The 23,989-nt window shown below is 41.1% G+C and overlaps 1 protein-coding gene across 1 annotated transcript in view; it reads right to left on the minus strand.

The window, feature by feature from the left end:
• OTUD4 (OTU deubiquitinase 4) overlaps window positions 1–23,989 on the minus strand; it is a 660,142-nt gene that overhangs the window by 351,937 nt on the left and 284,216 nt on the right. Inside the window, exon 10 of the mRNA XM_053700214.1 lies at window positions 7,823–7,887. Within this exon, the coding sequence (XP_053556189.1) occupies window positions 7,823–7,887 (65 nt within the window). The remainder of the gene's footprint in view (window positions 1–7,822; window positions 7,888–23,989) is intronic.

Genomic DNA, 23,989 nt, shown 5'->3' on the forward strand with positions numbered 1-23,989 from the left:
CTGTTCCCCCAACTGAAGTTAATTGCTCTCAACAGTCCTGTGTGGAACAGCCATGGATTTTAGTTACGGTGCTAAAATCATTTTCCTCATACAAACAGAAATCTTCATCTCTTTTCTGTTTCTGAGTAAATAGTACATACCAGCACTATTTTAAAATAACAAACTCTTGATTGAATAATAAAAACTACAGTTAAACACTAAAAAACTCTAAGCCATCTCCGTGGAGATGTTGCCTGTACAACGGCAAAGAGAATGACTGGGGTAGGCGGAGCCTAGGAGGGATCATGTGACCAGCTTTGCTGGGCTCTTTGCCATTTCCTGTTGGGGAAGAGAATATCCCACAAGTAAGGATGACGCCGTGGACCGGACACACCTATGTTGGAGAAAAACATAATTTATGCTTACCTGATAAATTCCTTTCTTCTGTTGTGTGATCAGTCCACGGGTCATCATTACTTCTGGGATATAACTCCTCCCCAACAGGAAATGCAAGAGGATTCACCCAGCAGAGCTGCACATAGCTCCTCCCCTCTACGTCAGTCCCAGTCATTCGACCAAGAATCAACGAGAAAGGAGTAACCAAGGGTGAAGTGGTGACTGGAGTATAATTTTAAAAGATATTTACCTGCCTTAAAAACAGGGCGGGCCGTGGACTGATCACACAACAGAAGAAAGGAATTTATCAGGTAAGCATAAATTATGTTTTCTTCTGTTATGTGTGATCAGTCCACGGGTCATCATTACTTCTGGGATACCAATACCAAAGCAAAAGTACACGGATGACGGGAGGGATAGGCAGGCTCATTATACAGAAGGAACCACTGCCTGAAGAACCTTTCTCCCAAAAATAGCCTCCGAAGAAGCAAAAGTGTCAAATTTGTAAAATTTGGAAAAAGTATCAAGCGAAGACCAAGTTGCAGCCTTGCAAATCTGTTCAACAGAGGCCTCATTCTTAAAGGCCCAAGTGGAAGCCACAGCTCTAGTAGAGTGAGCTGTAATTCTTTCAGGAGGCTGCTGTCCAGCAGTCTCATAGGCTAAACGTATTATGCTACGAAGCCAAAAAGAGAGAGAGGTAGCAGAAGCTTTTTGACCTCTCCTCTGTCCAGAATAAACGACAAACAGGGAAGAAGTTTGGCGAAAATCTTTAGTTGCCTGCAAGTAGAACTTGAGGGCACGAACTACATCCAGATTGTGTAGAAGACGTTCCTTCTTTGAAGAAGGATTTGGGCACAAGGATGGAACAACAATCTCTTGATTGATGTTCCTGTTAGTGACTACCTTAGGTAAGAACCCAGGTTTAGTACGCAGAACTACCTTGTCTGAGTGAAAAATCAGATAAGGAGAATCACAATGTAAGGCTGATAACTCAGAGACTCTTCGAGCCGAGGAAATAGCCATTAAAAACAGAACTTTCCAAGATAACAATTTTATATCAATGGAATGAAGGGGTTCAAACGGAACACCCTGTAAAACGTTAAGAACTAAGTTTAAACTCCATGGCGGAGCAACAGCTTTAAACACAGGCTTGATCCTAGCTAAAGCCTGACAAAAGGCCTGGACGTCTGGATTTTCTGACAGACGCCTGTGTAACAAGATGGACAGAGCTGAAATCTGTCCCTTTAATGAACTAGCTGATAAACCCTTTTCTAAACCTTCTTGTAGAAAAGACAATATCCTAGCGATCCTAACCTTACTCCAGGAGTAACCTTTGGATTCGCACCAGTATAGGTATTTACGCCATATTTTATGGTAAATCCTTCTGGTAACAGGCTTCCTAGCCTGTATCAGGGTATCAATAACCGACTCAGAAAAACCACGTTTTGATAAAATCAAGCGTTCAATTTCCAAGCAGTCAGCTTCAGAGAAGTTAGATTTTGATGTTTGAATGGACCCTGTATCAGAAGGTCCTGTCTTAGAGGTAGAGACCAAGGCGGACAGGATGACATGTCCACTAGATCTGCATACCAAGTCCTGCGTGGCCATGCAGGCGCTATTAGAATCACTGATGCTCTCTCCTGTTTGATTTTGGCAATCAATCGAGGAAGCAGCGGGAAGGGTGGAAACACATAAGCCATCCCGAAGTTCCAAGGTGCTGTCAAAGCATCTATCAGAACCGCTCCCGGATCCCTGGATCTGGACCCGTAGCGAGGAAGTTTGGCGTTCTGGCGAGACGCCATGAGATCTATCTCTGGTTTGCCCCAACGTCGAAGTATTTGGGCAAAGACCTCCGGATGAAGTTCCCACTCCCCCGGATGAAAAGTCTGGCGACTCAAGAAATCCGCCTCCCAGTTCTCCACTCCCGGGATGTGGATTGCTGACAGGTGGCAAGAGTGAGACTCTGCCCAGCGAATTATCCTTGATACTTCCATCATTGCTAGGGAGCTTCTTGTCCCTCCCTGATGGTTGATGTAAGCTACAGTCGTGATGTTGTCCGACTGAAACCTGATGAACCCCCGAGTTGTTAATTGGGGCCAAGCCAGAAGGGCATTGAGAACTGCTCTCAATTCCAGAATGTTTATTGGAAGGAGACTCTCCTCCTGATTCCATAGTCCCTGAGCCTTCAGAGAATTCCAGACAGCGCCCCAACCTAGTAGGCTGGCGTCTGTTGTTACAATTGTCCAGTCTGGCCTGCTGAATGGCATCCCCCTGGACAGGTGTGGCCGATAAAGCCACCATAGAAGAGAATTTCTGGTCTCTTGATTCAGATTCAGAGTAGGGGACAAATCTGAGTAATCCCCATTCCACTGACCTAGCATGCACAATTGCAGCGGTCTGAGGTGTAGGCGTGCAAAAGGTACTATGTCCATTGCCGCTACCATTAAGCCGATCACCTCCATGCATTGAGCTACTGACGGGTGTTGAATGGAATGAAGGACACGGCATGCATTTTGAAGCTTTGTTAACCTGTCTTCTGTCAGGTAAATCTTCATTTCTACAGAATCTATAAGAGTCCCCAAGAATGGAACTCTTGTGAGAGGAAAAAGAGAACTCTTCTTTTCGTTCACTTTCCATCCATGCGACCTTAGAAATGCCAGAACTAGCTCTGTATGAGACTTGGCAGTTTGAAAGCTTGAAGCTTGTATTAGAATGTCGTCTAGGTACGGAGCTACCGAAATCCCTCGCGGTCTTAGTACCGCCAGAAGGGCACCCAGAACCTTAGTGAAGATTCTTGGAGCCGTAGCCAATCCGAATGGAAGAGCTACAAACTGGTAGTGCCTGTCTAAGAAGGCAAACCTTAGATACCGGTGATGATCTTTGTGGATCGGTATGTGAAGGTAAGCATCTTTTAAATCCACTGTGGTCATGTACTGACCCTTTTGGATCATGGGTAAGATTGTCCGAATAGTTTCCATTTTGAACGATGGAACTCTTAGGAATTTGTTTAGAATCTTTAAATCTAAGATTGGCCTGAAAGTTCCCTCTTTTTTGGGAACCACAAACAGGTTTGAGTAGAACCCTTGTCCTTGTTCCGACCGCGGAACCGGATGGATCACACCCATTAATAACAGATCTTGTACACAGCGTAGAAACGCTTCTTTCTTTATCTGGTTTGTTGACAACCTTGACAGATGAAATCTCCCTCTTGGGGGAGATAATTTGAAGTCTAGAAGGTATCCCTGAGATATGATCTCTAGTGCCCAGGGATCCTGAACATCTCTTGCCCAGGCCTGGGCGAAGAGAGAAAGTCTGCCCCCCACTAGATCCGGTCCCGGATCGGGGGCTTTCGGTTCATGCTGTCTTTGGGGCAGCAGCAGGTTTCCTGGTCTGCTTGCTCTTGTTCCAGGACTGGTTAGGCTTCCAGCCTTGCCTGTAACGAGCAACAGCTCCTTCCTGTTTTGGTGCAGTGGAGGTTGATGCTGCTCCTGTTTTGAAATTCCGAAAGGGACGAAAATTAGACTGTCTAGCCTTAGCTTTGGCTTTGTCTTGAGGTAGGGCGTGGCCCTTACCTCCTGTAATGTCAGCGATAATTTCTTTCAAACCGGGCCCAAATAAAGACTGCCCCTTGAAAGGTATATTAAGTAATTTGGACTTAGAAGTAACATCAGCTGACCAGGATTTTAGCCACAGCGCCCTACGTGCCTGTATGGCGAATCCTGAGTTCTTAGCCGTAAGCTTGGTTAAATGTACTACGGCCTCCGAAATGAATGAATTAGCTAGTTTAAGGACTCTAAGCCTGTCCGTAATGTCGTCTAGCGTAGATGAACTAAGGTTCTCTTCCAGAGACTCAATCCAAAATGCTGCCGCAGCCGTAATCGGCGCGATACATGCAAGGGGTTGCAATATAAAACCTTGTTGAACAAACATTTTCTTAAGGAAACCCTCTAATTTTTTATCCATTGGATCTGAAAAAGCACAGCTATCCTCCACCGGGATAGTGGTACGCTTAGCTAAAGTAGAAACTGCTCCCTCCACCTTAGGGACCGTTTGCCATAAGTCCCGAGTGGTGGCGTCTATTGGAAACATCTTTCTAAATATTGGAGGGGGTGAGAACGGCACACCGGGTCTATCCCACTCCTTAGTAACAATTTCAGTTAGTCTCTTAGGTATAGGAAAAACGTCAGTACTCGCCGGTACCGCAAAGTATTTATCCAACCTACACAGTTTCTCTGGTATTGCAACGGTGTTACAATCATTGAGAGCTGCTAAGACCTCCCCTAGTAATACACGGAGGTTCTCCAATTTAAATTTAAAATTTGAAATATCTGAATCCAATCTGTTTGGATCAGAACCGTCACCCACAGAATGAAGCTCTCCGTCCTCATGCTCTGCAAGCTGTGACGCAGTATCAGACATGGCCCTAGTATTGTCAGCACACTCTGTTCTCACCCCAGAGTGATCACGCTTGCCTCTTAGTTCTGGTAATTTAGACAAAACTTCAGTCATAACAGTAGCCATATCTTGTAATGTTATCTGTAATGGCCGCCCAGATGTACTAGGCGCCATAATATCACGCACCTCCCGGGCGGGAGATGCAGGTACTGCCGCGTGAGGCGAGTTAGTCGGCATAACTCTCCCCTCGCTGTTTGGTGAAATTTGTTCACATTGTACAGATTGACTTTTATTTAAAGTAGCATCAATACAGTTAGTACATAAATTTCTATTGGGCTCCACCTTGGCATTGGAACAAATGACACAGATATCTTCCTCTGAGTCAGACATGTTTAACACACTAGCAATAAACTTGCAACTTGGTTATAACCTTTTTTAGTAAAAACGTACTGTGCCTCAAAGAGGAGCTAAACGATTAAATGATTAAATGACAGTTGAAATAATGAACTGAAAAACAGTTATACCATCAAACTTTAAAACAACACAACTTTTAGCAAAGGTTTGTTCCCATTAGTAAAATAACAATAATTAAATTTGACATAAAAATTACAGAGCAACGTTTTTATTCACAGTCAATATAAAATTCTCACAGCTCTGCTGAGAGAATCTACCTCCCTCCAAAGAAGTTTGAAGACCCCTGAGATCTGTCAGAGATGAACCGGATCATGCAGGAAATATAAGAGTAACTGACTGGAATTTTTTGATGCGTAGCAAAGAGCGCCAAAAACGGCCCCTCCCCCTCACACACAGCAGTGAAGAGAAACGAAACTGTCACAATTAAAAGCAAACAACTGCCAAGTGGAAAATAATGCCCAAATATTTATTCACTCAGTACCTCAGCAATGTAAACGATTCTACATTCCAGCAAAAACGTTTAACATGATAAATACTTATTAAAAGGATTAGTGACTTTTAACAGAGTAGTTCCGGTGAAATACCATCCCCAGAATACTGAAGTGTATACATACATGTCATTATAACGGTATGGCAGGATTTTCTCATCAATTCCATTCAGAAAATAAAAACTGCTACATACCTCAATGCAGATTCATCTGCCCGCTGTCCCCTGATCTGAAGCTTTTACCTCCCTCAGATGGCCGAGAACAGCAATATGATCTTAACTACTCCGGTTAAAATCATAGTAAAAAACTCTGGCAGATTCTTCCTCAAACTCTGCCAGAGAAGTAATAACACGCTCCGGTGCTATTGTAAAATAACAAACTTTTGATTGAAGTCATAAAAACTAAGTATAATCACCATAGTCCTCTCACACATCCTATCTAGTCGTTGGGTGCAAGAGAATGACTGGGACTGACGTAGAGGGGAGGAGCTATGTGCAGCTCTGCTGGGTGAATCCTCTTGCATTTCCTGTTGGGGAGGAGTTATATCCCAGAAGTAATGATGACCCGTGGACTGATCACACATAACAGAAGAAAGTAATATAATAGCATTTATTGTAGTTCCTAATTTAAAAATCCAGAAAGTCTCACGTTGTTTAAAAATTAACTCCCTATTGCCCCACTTCTAGTTTCTTGACGTGATCAACCGTAGTTGGCTAATAGTGTCCTGTCTCTATAAAATGACCAGCAACTGGTGCTGATAATATCCAACATCTTCTATTATTATTATGTTCCACAATCTGATCCCAGACAATCCGGGTGGTCTCACCAACATAGGCCCGCCCACAGGGGCATTTGAGCATATACATCACAAATTTAGTGTGACAGGTATAATACCCTTTAATATCAAATTGGTAACCAAACGAGATATATAGAAATTGGGTTCTTTTAATCATAGAGTTACAGCTTGAACAGCCCAAACAGGGGTAAGATTCCAAATTACTGATTTAGTGCTTCTGTTTTGTTTACCACTAGATGGTGTTTAAGCTGTAAGGTGGTAGAATCATGTAAAGGGTTAATTGAAGGCTATTAGATGTGTTTCATGCATGATTAAGGGGTTTTTAACCCAGAAACATTGCTGTGTATTGCTGCTCTGCACCTGTGTTGGATTTTGTACAATCAATGCAATTATATTACTTTTGGAAGTGCTGCTGTCTTGTATGTTTGCCATATCTGTGGGGACTGAGTCAGTGGTTCCCTGGAGCATGCACTTTAATATTACTCTGCAGCTGGACTGTATATACTTTGTATACCAACTGACAGGTGTGTCAGGAGAACAGGAAACTGATATAGTTGAGCATCCTTGTACCATATGTGCCAATATAGCAACTGCTCTGGCAAGTTATGTCGTTGACAACAGGCTTCTGTCCTAGAACCATCACATTGTTGCTTCTTAAAGGGACATAATACTCATATGCTAAATCACTAGGAAGTGATGCAGCACAACTGTAAAAAGCTGGCAGGAAAATATCACCTGAGCATCCCTATGTAAAAAAGGAAGATTTTCTTTACCTCACAACTTCCTCAGCACAACAGATTTAGTGCTGTGTAAAAAGTTATTTCAGTTACTGCCCAGCTACAGGTAACAAAAAAAATAACTCTTTTACTGTGATCTCATGAGATTTCACAGTAAACTTCTTTAAACTGAATAGGAGAATAAGACGAGCATGAGACTCACTCCCTTGCCTGTCCCGGGACAAACATACTGATTTGCTGTTTAAAGTCCTTTACAATGGGTTGTGAATACTTAGGACACTGAGGTAGAATATCTTTCTTTTTTACATAGAGATGTTCAGGTGATATTTTCTAGTCAGCTTTTTACAGCTATGCTGCATCACTTTTAAGTGTTTCAACATTTGGATATCATGGCCCTTTAAGTAGCCCCCCTCAAACAGCCAATTATGGTAAATCTATTAATCTGAGAACTGCATGGTAGACTGCTGTATTTGGAGCATACTCTCCATATTTTTTATTATTAGAAACATAGATTCTGTTTGTTTTAATAAAGTGATTGTGGAGCCTGTGTATAAAAACTGAAATGTTTCTAAACTGTGTACTGTAAATACAATTCCTAAATCCTAACATATACTCACTTTACACTTGTCTCCAACAGAATACTGCATGCCAGCAGCTATTGAAAAGTCAAGTTTTTGCTGATCTAATAAAAAATGAAGAAAATATAAATAAACACAGTGAAGGGTTATTGTCTTTATTAATGCACGTAGGTACTAAAGAAGAGCATCAAATAAATGTATTGTTTAGAAATGGTTCCAATTTTGATGTACTGATTATTAATGATATGTTGTTGAGTGAATACAAATAAATTAATATTGTTTGGGTAATGTTAAGAGGACAGAAACATGTGAAATAGCTAGGTATATATTAAGTTTGTTTTGGGGCCCTCAAATGTATTATATCTGGCTGTGTTTGAACCAGAAAGTTTACAATGTAGTTTGATATAACATCACAATATTTAGGCAGAAGATGTTTACTGGGGGAAGTAAATACAAAAGTTAAAAAAAAGATAAAGACCTTCAAGAAGATTTTTAATGAGAAACTTACCTAGACTGCAAAAGAATGAAAATCAACCATGAGAACGACATATTTAAGGTTTTTATTGTATATGCTTATTCATACATCGAAAAATGCTGTAAAGACCCTTTAATTCCTGCTTTTCCTTTTCTTTCTCAGTAAAAAGTATAAACTTTTCGATAAGGGATTCAATGACCATTTAAAATCACAGTATAAACCTTGTATTAACAGAATTTTTCTGCAGTGTTAATTAACATATGTGGGTGTGATTTCCCCCCCAAAAAAACAACCATTGTTGGTGCAGCTCTTTTTTTAACAGCCACACTCCATCCACTACTTGCTTTTATATAGAGTAGCAATGCTCTGGAATACACAAGGCTAACTACTATTTATTATTATTATTCTTTATTTATAGAGCGCCAACCGATTCTGCAGCGCTGCCCATGGATACAAGGATAAAAGAACAACGGAGAAACAATACAATAAAACTTGATGTTAGCAAAATAGCCATTGTTTTGCAGTTCCTTCTCAGATCAAAGGTACATAACAGAGTTAGTTTTGTAATAGCATTGTGAATTTCCAGTTCTCAGAATTGGAAAACCCATTTTTTCCAACAAAATATACAGGAAAAAGGCGGCAAAATGTATAATAAAAGCATATTGCATATTTTGTATTACACAATATTAAACATTTGACATTACATTATGTATTTACTGAAAGCAAGAAAGCAAAATACATTAAGAGGGAGACAGAGAGAAATAAAGAAAAAGACTATAACTAAGGATAAACTATTATGGTTTAAATCCTGATGAAATATATAACAAAATGTATGCTTACCTGATTAATTTCTTTCTTTCCAGACATGGAGAGTCCACAACATCATTCCAATTGCTAGTGGGATATTCAACTCCTGGCCAGCAGGAGGAGGCAAAGAGTGTAACTGCCTTACCCATAACCCCCAGTCATTCAGCGAAAGGAAATGTAAAGGAAGAAAAAAACACAAGGGTGAAAAGGTGCCTGAGGTTAATGCAAAAAACACTGCAGAATTATATTTAAAAAAAAAAAGAAGAGGCTGAGGTCGTGGACTCCATGTCCGGAAAGAAAGAAATTTATCAGGCAAACATAAATTTTGTTTTCTTTCCTATGACATGGAGAGTCCACGACATCATTCCAATTACTAGTGGGAACCAATACCCAAGCTAGAGGACACGGAATGAACAGGGAGGGAGAAAAAAGGCAGGAGGACCTAAACAGAAGACACCACCGCTTGAAGAACCTTTCTCTCAAAAGAATCCTCGGCCGAGGCAAAAGTATCAAATTTGTAGAATTTGGAAAAAGTATTTAGAGAGGACCATATTGCCGCCTTGCAAATCTGATCCACAGAAGCTTCATTTTTGAAAGCCCAAGAAGAGGAGACCGCTCTAGTGGAATGAGCCGTAAATCTCTCAGGAGGCTGCTGTCCAGCAGTCTCATAAGACAAACGAATCAAACTTCTCAACCAGAGAGACAGAGAAGAAGTGGCCTTCTGACCCTTACGTTTTCCAGAGAAAACAACAAACAGGGCAGAAGATTGCCGAAAAACATAATTTATGCTTACCTGATAAATTTATTTCTCTTGCAGTGTATCCAGTCCACGGATCATCCATTACTTGTGGGATATTCTCCTTCCCAACAGGAAGTTGCAAGAGGATCACCCACAGCAGAGCTGCTATATAGCTCCTCCCCTCACTGCCATATCCAGTCATTCGACCGAAACAAGACGAGAAAGGAGAAACCATAGGGTGCAGTGGTGACTGTAGTTTAATTAAAATTTAGACCTGCCTGAAAAGGACAGGGCGGGCCGTGGACTGGATACACTACAAGATAAATAAATTTATCAGGTAAGCATAAATTATGTTTTCTCTTGTTAAGTGTATCCAGTACACGGATCATCCATTACTTGTGGGATACCAATACCAAAGCTAAAGTAAACGGATGATGGGAGGGACAAGGCAGGAACTTAAATGGAAGGAACCACTGCCTGTAGAACCTCTCTCCCAAAAACAGCCTCCGAAGAAGCAAAAGTATCAAATTTGTAAAATTTTGAAAAGGTGTGAAGCGAAGACCAAGTCGCAGCCTTGCAAATCTGTTCAACAGAGGCCTCATTTTTAAAGGCCCAGGTGGAAGCCACAGCTCTAGTAGAATGAGCTGTAATCCTTTCAGGGGGCTGCTGTCCAGCAGTCTCATAGGCTAAGCGTATTATGCTCCGAAGCCAAAAGGAGAGAGAGGTTGCCGAAGCTTTTTGACCTCTCCTCTGTCCAGAGTAAACAATAAACAGGGCAGATGTTTGACGAAAATCTTTAGTAGGATGTAAGTAAAACTTCAAGGCACGGACTACGTCCAGATTATGCAAAAGACGTTCCTTCTTTGAAGAAGGATTAGGACACAATGATGGAACAACAATCTCTTGATTGATATTCCTGTTAGAAACCACCTTAGGTAAAAACCAAGGTTTGGTACGCAGAACTACCTTGTCTGAATGAAAGATCAGATAAGGAGAATCACATTGTAAGGCAGATAACTCAGAGACTCTTCGAGCCGAGGAAATAGCCATCAAAAACAGAACTTTCCAAGATAAAAGTTTAATATCAATGGAATGAAGGGGTTCAAACGGAACTCCCTGAAGAACTTTAAGAACCAAGTTTAAGCTCCACGGGGGAGCAACAGTTTTAAACACAGGCATAATCCTAACCAAAGCCTGACAAAATGCCTGGACGTCTGGAACCTCTGCCAGACGCTTGTGCAAAAGAATAGACAGAGCAGAGATCTGTCCCTTTAAAGAACTAGCTGATGAGCCTTTGTCCAAACCCTCTTGGAGAAAGGACAATATCCTAGGAATCCTAACCTTACTCCATGAGTAACTCTTGGATTCACACCAATAAAGATATTTACACCATATCTTATGGTAGATTTTCCTGGTGACAGGCTTTCGTGCCTGTATAAAGGTATCAATGACTGACTCGGAGAAGCTACGCCTTGATAGAATCAAGCGTTCAATCTCCATGCAGTCAGTCTCAGAGAAATTAGATTTGGATGATTGAAAGGACCTCGTATTAGAAGGTCCTGCCTCAGAGGCAGAGTCCATTGTGGAAGAGATGACATGTCCACTAGGTCTGCATACCAGGTCCTGCGTGGCCACGCAGGCGCTATCAGAATCACCGATTTTCTCTCCTGTTTGATTTTGGCAATCAGTCGAGGGAGCAGAGGAAACGGTGGAAACACATAAGCCAGGTTGAAGAACCAAGGCGCTGCAGAGCATCTATCAGCGTCGCTCCCGGGTCCCTGGACCTGGATCCATAAAAAGGAAGCTTGGCGTTCTGACGAGACGCCATGAGATCCAGCTCTGGTTTGCCCCAACGATGGACCAGTTGAGCAAACACCTCCGGATGGAGTTCCCACTCCCCCGGATGAAAAGTCTGACGACTTAGAAAATCCACCTCCCAGTTCTCTACGCCTGGGATGTGGATCGCTGAAAGGTGGCAAGAGTGAGACTCTGCCCAGCGAATTATCTTTGAGACTTCTAACATCGCTAGGGAACTCCTGGTTCCCCCTTGATGGTTGATGTAAGCCACAGTCGTGATGTTGTCCGACTGAAATCTGATGAACCTCAGGGTTGCTAACTGAGGCCAAGCTAGAAGAGCATTGAATATTGCTCTTAACTCCAGAATATTTATCGTGAGGAGTTTCTCCTCCTGAGTCCACGATCCCTGAGCCTTCAGGGAGTTCCAGACTGCACCCCAACCTAGAAGGCTGGCATCTGTTGTTACAATCGTCCAATCTGGCCTGCGAAAGGACATACCCTTGGACAGATGGACCCGAGATAGCCACCAGAGAAGAGAATCTCTGGTCTCTTGATCCAGATTTAGTAGAGGGGACAAATCTGAGTAATCCCCATTCCACTGACTTAGCATGCATAATTGCAGCGGTCTGAGATGCAGGCGCGCAAATGGCACTATGTCCATTGCCGCTACCATTAAGCCGATTACTTCCATGCACTGAGCCACTGACGGGCGTGGAATGGAATGAAGGACACGGCAAGCATTTAGAAGTTTTGATAACCTGGACTCCGTCAGGTAAATTTTCATCTCTACAGAATCTATAAAGAGTCCCTAGGAAGGAGACTCTTGTGAGTGGGGATAGAGAACTCTTTTCCACGTTCACTTTCCACCCATGCAACCTCAGAAATGCCAGAACTATCTCTGTATGAGACTTGGCAATTTGAAAGCTTGACGCCTGTATCAGGATGTCGTCTAGATAAGGAGCCACCGCTATGCCTCGCGGTCTTAGAACCGCCAGAAGTGAGCCCAGAATCTTTGTAAAAATTCTCGGGGCTGTGGCCAACCCGAAGGGAAGAGCTACAAATTGGTAATGCCTGTCTAGAAAGGCTAACCTTAGGAACCGATGATGATCTTTGTGAATCGGTATGTGAAGGTAGGCATCCTTTAAGTCCATTGTGGTCATGTACTGACCCTCTCGGATCATGGGTAGGATGGTCCGAATAGTTTCCATTTTGAATGATGGAACTCTGAGGAATTTGTTTAAGATCTTTAGATCCAAGATTGGTCTGAAGGTTCCCTCTTTCTTGGGACCCACACACAGATTTAAATAAAACCCCTATCCTTGTTCCGTCCGCGGAACTGGATGGATCACTCCCATTACTAGGAGATCTTGCACACAGCTTAGGAATGCCTCTTTCTTTATCTGGTTTGCTGATAACCTTGAAAGATGAAATCTCCCTTGTGGAGGAGAAGCTTTGAAGTCCAGAAGATATCCCTGAGATATGATCTCCAAGGGATCCTGAACATCGCTTGCCCACGCCTGGGCGAAGAGAGAAAGTCTGCCCCCCACTAGATCCGTTTCCGGATAGGGGGCCGTTCCTTCATGCTGTCTTGGGGGCAGCAGCAGGCTTTCTGGCCTGCTTGCCCTTGTTCCAGGACTGGTTAGGTTTCCAGGCCTGTCTGGAATGAGCAACAGTTCCCTCTTGTTTTGAAGTGGAGGAAGTTGATGCTGCTCCTGCCTTGAAATTTCGAAAGGCACGAAAATTAGACTGTTTGGCCTTTGATTTGGCCCTGTCCTGAGGAAGGGTATGACCCTTGCCTCCAGTAATGTCAGCAATAATTTCCTTCAAGCCAGGCCCGAATAAGGTCTGCCCCTTGAAAGGAATGTTGAGTAATTTAGACTTTGAAGTCACGTCAGCTGACCAGGATTTAAGCCATAGCGCCCTACGCGCCTGGATGGCGAATCCGGAATTCTTAGCCGTTAAGTTTAGTCAAATGAACAATGGCATCAGAAACAAATGAGTTAGCTAGCTTAAGCGTTCTAAGCTTGTCAATAATTTCATTCAATGGAGCTGTATGGATGGCCTCTTCCAGGGCCTCAAACCAGAATGCTGCCGCAGCAGTGACAGACGCAATGCATGCAAGGGGCTGTAAAATAAAACCTTGTTGAATAAACTTTTTCTTAAGGTAACCCTCCAATTTTTAATCCATTGGATCTGAAAAAGCACAACTGTCCTCAACCGGGATAGTGGTACGCTTTGCTAAAGTAGAAACTGCTCCCTCCACCTTAGGGACCGTCTGCCATAAGTCCCGTGTAGTGGCGTCTATTGGAAACATTTTTCTAAATATAGGAGGTGGGGAAAAGGGCACACCGGGTCTATCCCACTCCTTTCTAATAATTTCTGTAAGCCTTTTAGGTATAGGAAAAACATCAGTACACACCGGCACCGCATAGTATCTATCCAGCCTACACAATTTCTCTGGAATTGCAACTGTGTTACAGTCATTCAGAGCAGCTAATACCTCCCCAAGCAATACACGGAGGTTCTCAAGCTTAAATTTAAAATTAGAAATCTCTGAATCAGGATTCCCCGAGTCAGAGATGTCACCCACAGACTGAAGCTCTCCGTCCTCATGTTCTGCATACTGTGACGCAGTATCAGACATGGCTCTTACAGCATTTGCACGCTCTGTATCTCTTCTAACCCCAGAGCTATCTGACAGGGTATTATTCATGATTGCAGCCATGTCCTGCAAGGTAATCGCTATGGGCGTCCCTGATGTAATTGGCGCCAAACTAGCGTGCGTCCCCTGAGCGGGAGGCGAAGGGTCTGACACGTGGGGAGAGTTAGTCGGCATAACTTCCCCCTCGACAGAACCCTCTGGTGATAATTCTTTTATAAATAAAGACTGATCTTTACTGTTTAAGGTGAAATCAATACATTTAGTACACATTCTCCTATGGGGCTCCACCATGGCTTTCAAACATAATGAACAAGTAGGTTCCTCTGTTTCAGACATGTTTAAACAGACTAGCAATGAGACTAGCAAGCTTGGAAAACACTTTAAAACAAGTTTACAAGCAATATAAAAAACGTTACTGCGCCTTTAAGAAACACAAATTTTGTCCAAATTTGAAATAACAGTGAAAAAAGGCAGTTACACTAACGAAATTTTTACAGTGTATGTAATAAGTTAGCAGAGCATTGCACCCACTTGCAAATGGATGATTAACCCCTTAATACCAAAAACGGAATAACAAATGACAAAAACGTTTTTCAAACAGTCACAACAACCGCCACAGCTCTACTGTGGCTTTTTACCTCCCTCAATACGACTTTTGAAGCCTTTTGAGCCCTTCAGAGAAGTCCTGGATCATGCAGGAAGAAGCTGGATGTCTGTGTCTGTATTTTTTGCTGTGCAAAAAAGTGCTAAAATAGGCCCCTCCCACTCATATTACAACAGTGGAAAGCCTCAGGGAACTGTTTCTAGGCAAAATTCAAGCCAGCCATGTGGAAAAAACTAGGCCCCAATAAGTTTTATCACCAAACATGTATAAAAAACGATTAAACATGCCAGCAAACGTTTTAAAATACACTTTTATAAGAGTATGTATCTCTATTAATAAGCCTGATACCAGTCGCTATCACTGCATTTAAGGCTTTACTTGCATTACTTCGGTATCAGAAGCATTTTCTAGCAAATTCCATCCCTAGAAAAATATTAACTGCCCTTACCTTATTTGCAGGAAAACCTGCACGCCATTCCCCCTCTGAAGTTACCTCACTCCTCAGAATATGTGAGAACAGCAAAGGATCTTAGTTACTTCTGCTAAGATCATAGAAAACGCAGGCAGATTCTTCTTCTAAATACTGCCTGAGATAAACAGTACACTCCGGTACCATTTAAAAATAACAAACTTTTGATTGAAGAAATAAACTAAGTATAAAACACCACAGTCCTCTTACGACCTCCATCTTAATTGAGAGTTGCAAGAGAATGACTGGGTATGGCAGTGAGGGGAGGAGCTATATAGCAGCTCTGCTGTGGGTGATCCTCTTGCAACTTCCTGTTGGGAAGGAGAATATCCCACAAGTAATGGATGATCCGTGGACTGGATACACTTAACAAGAGAAATCTTTAGTTGTTTGCAAGTAGAATTTTAGAGCCCGCACAACATACAAGTTATGCAAAAGACGTTTCTTTTGAGAAGGAGGATTAGGTAGGACAAAAGGAAGGAGCAACAATTTCCTGATTAATAATTAGATCCGATACCACCTTAGGGAGAAACCCCAATTTAGTACGAAGGACCACCTTATCAGCATGAAAAATAAGGTATGGGGAATGACACTGCAGAGCTGAAAGCTCAGACACTCTGTTATCCTGGAAGGTTTTGTTTCTTGTTGTCATTTCTTCCGCTCACAGTTTTAGATCAACAGCATGCATCGACTCAAACGGAGCATACTGCAAAACATTAAGAACTAAATTAAGGCTCCACGGGAGAGCATCAGGTTTAAATACAGGCCCAATTCTAACCAGGGCCTGTACAAAGGCTTGAACATCTGGTAGGTCTGCCAGACGTTTATGCAAAAAAATGGATAATGCAGAAATCTGACCCCTTAGGGTACTGACCGATAAACCCTTATCCGTCTATCCTGAAGAAAACACAAAATCTGGGGAATCCTTACTCGGCTCCAGGAGAACCCCTTAGATTCACACCAATAAAGATTTTTACACCATATCTTAGGGTAAATCTTGCAAGTAACTGGTTTTCGAGCCTGAATCACAGTTTCAATGGACACTTCAGAAACACCACGTTTAGACAGAACTAGGCGTTTAATCTCCAAGCAGTTAGCTTCAGAGAAATTAGGTTTGGATGGAGGAAAGGACCCTGAAGTAGAAGAAGCTATTAGCATCACTGACGCTCTCTCCTGTTTGATACGAGCAATGACTCATGGAAGGAGAGCAAACGGAGGAAAAAGATAAGCCAGAGAAAACCTCCAAGGAGCCGCTAAAGCATCTATCAGAACGGCCTGAGGATCTCTTGACCTTGAACTGTACTGTGGAACCTTGGCGTTTTGGCGGGACGCCATCAGATCCAATTCTGGAACCCCCCACTTAAGGGATATCTAAGTGAACACTTCCGGGTGGAGAGCCCACTCCCTGGGATGAAAGGTCTGTCTGCTCAGAAAATCTTCTTCCCAGTTGTCCACTCCTGGAATGTGGATGGCAGATAGAAGACAATCGTGGACTTCTGCCCGCTGCAGAATGCAAGTCACCTCCTTCATGACTAATGGAAATATAGAGAACAAGAGGGCGACCCCTAGTGCAAATCAGTTATGAAGATATAGTGGATGTTGAGTTGTGGTCACAAAAGAATACTCACAGACTGTGTTGTACACTGTAGTGCAAATGAGGCGTACTAGGTATATTGCGGTGACCTAGTGCACATGTATATCCAGGCTATGCTGCTGCAGTGAGATGAATGCCCCAGAACCACTGCTGGTAAACGTCAGATGAAATATAGAGAAGGACTCCAGTATAAGATTGTAAAAAGTTTTAATAAAATATTTAAAAACAAACACAGGTCAAACAATAGATCTGTGTAAATAATGCTACGTGTTTCTAAGCGCTGACCGCGCTTTTTCCTCAGGCTGATAATACTAGCAGGACTGGAGACTCCTTCTTATATGCTGGTGTACTCTAAATGTTTAACAGCTGAACAATCGTTATACTAATTACATACGTCAGTTCCTGACAACATGTCAGTAAGATACAAAGATATGTTCTATAAGTTCAAATATGCAAATTATTTATACATTGTAATGCTAAACAAATTTGTCAGGAAACAAAAGTGATAGATACCATATAAATAGATACAATGTTAATCGTAAATATTGTGGAACAAAAAACCCTCTTATCTCGACGTGCTTACGCTAATGTGTGATATTCATACTATGGAAGCATATATAATTAACCACATTTTCATTCTATAAGTTTATTTTAAAATAAACACAGTGAGAAACTAATAAGAGCATATATCTCGATTCTAAAAGTGAATAGTTTAAACCTAATAAGAGAGGTGTGTCTGACTGCACCAATGAAATTACTCTATCTGTAAACGGGAAAAAAAATATTAGTAAAATTGAAATATATGAAACTTATAAATAGAATAAATGATTATGGATACAAGTACAACCTAGATGAAGTGATAATGGTTATAAATGTGTTTGAACATGAAATATATCGGTACTGTAACTTGCAGCTGAGTTCGGGAATATATCTTACTATCGCGATATCACGATGTATGCAATGTGATTCAGTGAGTGTATTATCTAAATAATAAAATGTAAGCTGTGAGTGTGCAATTGTAGAATATTATGTCATGATATGATGAAAAATGTTGTATATGTGTTAAGTTCAAGAGCAATAGAACTAAACTAATTGTAAACGTATCTTAGGTGATATATGAAGAGAACTTTGAGACAATAGCTCAATAGATATATGGAAAAAGTCCATATTAAAAAATCACAATATAGTGATATATATATATATATATATATATATATATATATATATAATATGCAATGTATAGAAGTTTATTGTGTTATAACAATGTATATACGATATTTTAAAATATAACTAAACTAATGTGATAAATAATAAACATAGTGAAAAACTAATAAAAGAATATGTCTCGATTCTAGAAGTGAATAATTTCAACCGAATGGAACAGGTGTGTCTATCTACACCAATGAAATTGCTCTGTCTGAATGGAATGGGTGTGTCTGGCTGCACCAATGAAATTGCTCTGTCTGTAGCCTAAAATAGATTTAAGATTAGAAATATTAATGACAGGTATGTAGAAAGAAAATACGACAATAACCTAGATGGAGTGATAACGATTGTAGAGATATTAGATCACGAACTATATCGATACTATAACTTACAACTAAGTGCAGGAGTGTAACTAAATATCGCGATATCACGATATATAATGTGTGATTCTATAAGTGTGTTATCTGTATTATAAGGTGTGAGCTATTACTATGCGAATGTGTCATATAATGATATGATGTGATAAAGAATGTTATATATAAGTGTTAAGTGCAGAAACAAACTAACTAAACTAAGTGTTGACGTGTCTACGGTGGTATGTGGAAATAACTATAAGACAATGACTCAGTAGATATAAATATGGAAAAGATCCATATTAAAAAAACACGATATGGTGATATATATATATATATATATATATATATATATATATAATCCATAAAAATTTATAGTGTTATCATGTGGTATATATATATAGAATATAACTAAACTAATGTGATACTGTTAGTACGTCAGTGAAAATATAAATATATATATATATATAGATATAGATGATGTTCTAACTTAAAACATAAGCCATGTGTGTCTGTAACTTGATAAGTTATTAGGGTGGTGTGAATTGGACGAGTGTAAGGAAGAATATTTATAAGTATAAGTGAAGAGTGTGAGTGAATGTGTGTATAGCTATAAGGTGGTAGTGAGGAAGTGATGTGGTGAAAATAATAGAAAATAGTATGTGCAATGTAGAAAAGAAATGTATGTGTATGTGTATAGATGAGGGTATATGTAATGATAATGGATATACAGGGAGTGCAGAATTATTAGGCAAATGAGTATTTTGACCACATCCAAGCTGTATAGGCTCGAAAGCCTACTACCAATTAAACATATTAGGTGATGTGCATCTCTGTAATGAGAAGGAGTGTGGTCTAATGACATCAACACCCTATATCAGGTGTGCATAATTATTAGGCAACTTCCTTTCCTTTGGCAAAATGGGTCAAAAGAAGGACTTGACAGGCTCAGAAAAGTAAAAAAATAGTGAGATATCTTGCAGAGGGATGCAGCACTCTTAAAATTGCAAAGCTTCTGAAGCGTGATCATCGAACAATTAAGCGTTTCATTCAAAATAGTCAACAGGGTTGCAAGAAGTGTGTGGAAAAACCAAGGCACAAAATAACTGCCCATGAACTGAGAAAATTCAAGCGTGCAGCTGCCAAGATGCCACTTGCCACCAGTTTGGCCATATTTCAGAGCTGCAACATCACTGGATTGCCCAAAAGCACAAGGTGTGCAATACTCAGAGACATGGCCAAGGTAAGAAAGGCTGAAAGACGACCACCACTGAACAAGACACACAAGCTGAAACGTCAAGACTGGGCCAAGAAATATCTCAAGACTGATTTTTCTAAGGTTTTATGGACTGATGAAATGAGAGTGAGTCTTGATGGGCCAGATGGATGGGCCCGTGGCTCGATTGGTAAAGGGCAGAGAGCTCCAGTCCGACTCAGACGCCAGCAAGGTGGAGGTGGAGTACTGGTTTGGGCTGGTATCATCAAAGATGAGCTTGTGGGGCCTTTTTGGGTTGAGGATGGAGTCAAGCTCAACTCCCAGTCCTACTGCCAGTTTCTGGAAGACACCTTCTTCAAGCAGTGGTACAGGAAGAAATCTGCATCCTTCAAGAAAAACATGATTTTCATGCAGGACAATGCTCCATCACACGCGTCCAAGTACTCCACAGCGTGGCTGGCAAGAAAGGGTATAAAAGAAGAAAATCTAATGACATGGCCTCCTTGTTCACCTGATCTGAACCCCATTGAGAACCTGTGGTCCATCATCAAATGTGAGATTTACAAGGAGGGAAAACAGTACACCTCTCTGAACAGTGTCTGGGAGGCTGTGGTTGCTGCTGCACGCAATGTTGATGGTGAACAGATCAAAACACTTGACAGAATCCATGGATGGCAGGCTTTTGAGTGTCCTTGCAAAGAAAGGTGGCTATATTGGTCACCGATTTGTTTTTGTTTTGTTTTTGAATGTCAGAAATGTATATTTGTGAATGTTGAGATGTTATATTGGTTTCACTGGTAAAAATAAATAATTGAAATGGGTATATATTTGTTTTTTGTTAAGTTGCCTAATAATTATGCACAGTAATAGTCACCTGCACGCACAGATATCCCCCTAAAATAGCTATAACTAAAAACAAACTAAAAACTACTTCCAAAACTATTCAGCTTTGATATTAATGAGTTTTTTGGGTTCATTGAGAACATGGTTGTTGTTCAATAATAAAATTAATCCTCAAAAATACAACTTGCCTAATAATTCTGCACTCCCTGTATATGCGTATGTGTAAACTTTAAATATGCTATATGTAATAAAAAAGGAAAAGATCGCTATTAATAATGAATATAATGAATAGATTAAAAAGCAGCAGAGTCTATAACTTCATTAAGGCCTTCAGGATATAAAGTTTTGAATTTGTAAATCCAGAATGTTTCCCTCTGGCGTAACTTGGTCATTCTATTCTGATAGCTAACAGCGGGGATAGTTTCTAAAGGGGTAATGTTCATTACACATTTATTTTTGCCAGGTATAGAAAAATGGTGCCTAGAAGTGCTGTATTTGTCAGATCCTTTAAGAATACATCTCAAGTGTTCTGACCATCTCTGTCTGATTTTTCTACAGGTGCGGCCTATATATTGTAGGCCACACAAACATGTTATACAGTATATTACATAGTTGGAATTACATGTTATTCTTTGACTAATCGCAAAAGATTCCCCCGTGCTGTTGGAGATAATATTTTTTACACCATTGGTGATGTATCTGCACATATGGCATCTACTTATATTACATCTAAAAGTTCCTATGTTGGACATCATTGCAGTTGGAGAGTTGTGGTGCGAGGTATTGGACATACGTCTACACATTACAACCTTACTGGGTGCCAACTTCTCCTTTATTGTGGGAGCTCTTTTAAAAGTACATCTAGGTTTTTCTTGTAAGATAGATCTAAATATAGGATCTCGTTTAAGTAATGGCCAATGTTTTGACAACATTTTTTTAATTTCTTTATGATTATCATTATATCTAGTTATAAATGAGAATTCATAATTTGAATCTTCTTTGGTCGTGATATTTTTTACTTTGGGTTTCAGTAAGTCTTCTCTGTTGAGAGAACGTGCCTTTTGAAAACCAAATTCTATTAATTCGTTTGGGTAATGTTTTTCTTTAAATTTGTTCTTGAGGATAAGGCTTTATGCATCATATGTTTTAATATCGGTACAATTACGCCGAATTCTCCGAAACTGACTGTATGGAATATTTGTTTTCCAACTAGTGTAATGATTGCTGTAATAATCTAAAAAATTATTGCTATCTACTTTCTTGAAGAAAGTGCATGACTGAACACAATTGTCACTGCCCCACATTAGGGTGACATCTAAAAAAACAGAATTTATGCTTACCTGATAAATTACTTTCTCCAACGGTGTGTCCGGTCCACGGCGTCATCCTTACTTGTGGGATATTCTCTTCCCCAACAGGAAATGGCAAAGAGCCCAGCAAAGCTGGTCACATGATCCCTCCTAGGCTCCGCCTACCCCAGTCATTCGACCGACGTAAAGGAGGAATATGCATAGGAGAAATCATATGACACCGTGGTGACTGTAGTTAGAGAAAATAATTCATCAGACCCGATTAAAAAACCAGGGCGGGCCGTGGACCGGACACACCGTTGGAGAAAGTAATTTATCAGGTAAGCATAAATTCTGTTTTCTCCAACATAGGTGTGTCCGGTCCACGGCGTCATCCTTACTTGTGGGAACCAATACCAAAGCTTTAGGACACGGATGAAGGGAGGGAGCAAATCAGGTCACCTAGATGGAAGGCACCACGGCTTGCAAAACCTTTCTCCCAAAAATAGCCTCAGAAGAAGCAAAAGTATCAAATTTGTAAAATTTTGTAAAAGTGTGCAGTGAAGACCAAGTCGCTGCCTTACATATCTGATCAACAGAAGCCTCGTTCTTGAAGGCCCATGTGGAAGCCACAGCCCTAGTGGAGTGAGCTGTGATTCTTTCAGGAGGCTGCCGTCCGGCAGTCTCATAAGCCAATCGGATGATGCTTTTAAGCCAAAAAGAGAGAGAGGTAGAAGTTGCTTTTTGACCTCTCCTTTTACCAGAATAAACAACAAACAAGAAAGATGTTTGTCTGAAATCCTTTGTAGCCTCTAAATAGAATTTTAGAGCACGAACTACATCCAAATTGTGCAACAAACGTTCCTTCTTTGAAACTGGATTCGGACACAAAGAAGGCACAACTATCTCCTGGTTAATATTTTTGTTAGAAACAACTTTCGGAAGAAAACCAGGTTTAGTACGCAAAACCACCTTATCTGCATGGAACACCAGATAAGGAGGAGAACACTGCAGAGCAGATAACTCTGAAACTCTTCTAGCAGAAGAAATTGCAACCAAAAACAAAACTTTCCAAGATAATAACTTAATATCTACGGAATGTAAGGGTTCAAACGGAACCCCTTGAAGAACTGAAAGAACTAAATTGAGACTCCAAGGAGGAGTCAACGGTTTGTAAACAGGCTTGATTCTAACCAGAGCCTGAACAAAAGCTTGAACATCTGGCACAGCCGCCAGCTTTTTGTGAAGTAAAACAGATAAAGCAGAAATCTGTCCCTTCAAAGAACTTGCAGATAATCCTTTCTCCAAACCCTCTTGTAGAAAGGATAGAATTTTAGGAATTTTTACCCTGTTCCATGGGAATCCTTTCGATTCGCACCAACAGATATATTTCTTCCATACTTTATGGTAAATTTTTCTAGTTACAGGCTTTCTAGCCTGAATAAGAGTATCAATGACAGAATCTGAGAACCCACGCTTTGATAAAATCAAGCGTTCAATCTCCAAGCAGTCAGTTGGAGTGAGGCCAGATTCGGATGTTCGAACGGACCTTGAACAAGAAGGTCCCGTCGCAAAGGTAGCGTCCATGGTTGAGCCGATGACATTCACCAGGTCTGCATACCAAGTCCTGCGTGGCCACGCAGGAGCTATCAAGATCACCGAAGCCCTCTCCTGATTGATCCTGGCTACCAGCCTGGGAATGAGAGGAAACGGTGGGAATACATAGGCTAGGTTGAAGGTCCAAGGTGCTACTAGTGCATCTACTAGAGTCGCCTTGGGATCCCTGGATCTGGACCCGTAGCAAGGAACCTTGAAGTTCTGACGAGACGCCATCAGATCCATGTCTGGAATGCCCCATAATTGAGTTATGTGGGCAAAGATTTCCGGATGGAGTTCCCACTCCCCCGGATGAAATGTCTGACGACTCAGAAAATCCGCTTCCCAATTTTCCACTCCTGGGATGTGGATCGCAGACAAGTGGCAGGAGTGAATCTCCGCCCATTGAATTACTTTGGTCACTTCTTCCATCGCCAGGGAACTCCTTGTTCCCCCCTGATGGTTGATATATGCAACAGTCGTCATGTTGTCTGATTGAAACCTTATGAATTTGGCCTTTGCTAGTTGAGGCCAAGCCTTGAGAGCTTTGAATATC

The sequence above is a fragment of the Bombina bombina genome, chromosome 2, assembly GCF_027579735.1.
Source record: "Bombina bombina isolate aBomBom1 chromosome 2, aBomBom1.pri, whole genome shotgun sequence".
In the NCBI taxonomy this organism is placed as follows: Eukaryota; Metazoa; Chordata; class Amphibia; order Anura; family Bombinatoridae; genus Bombina; species Bombina bombina.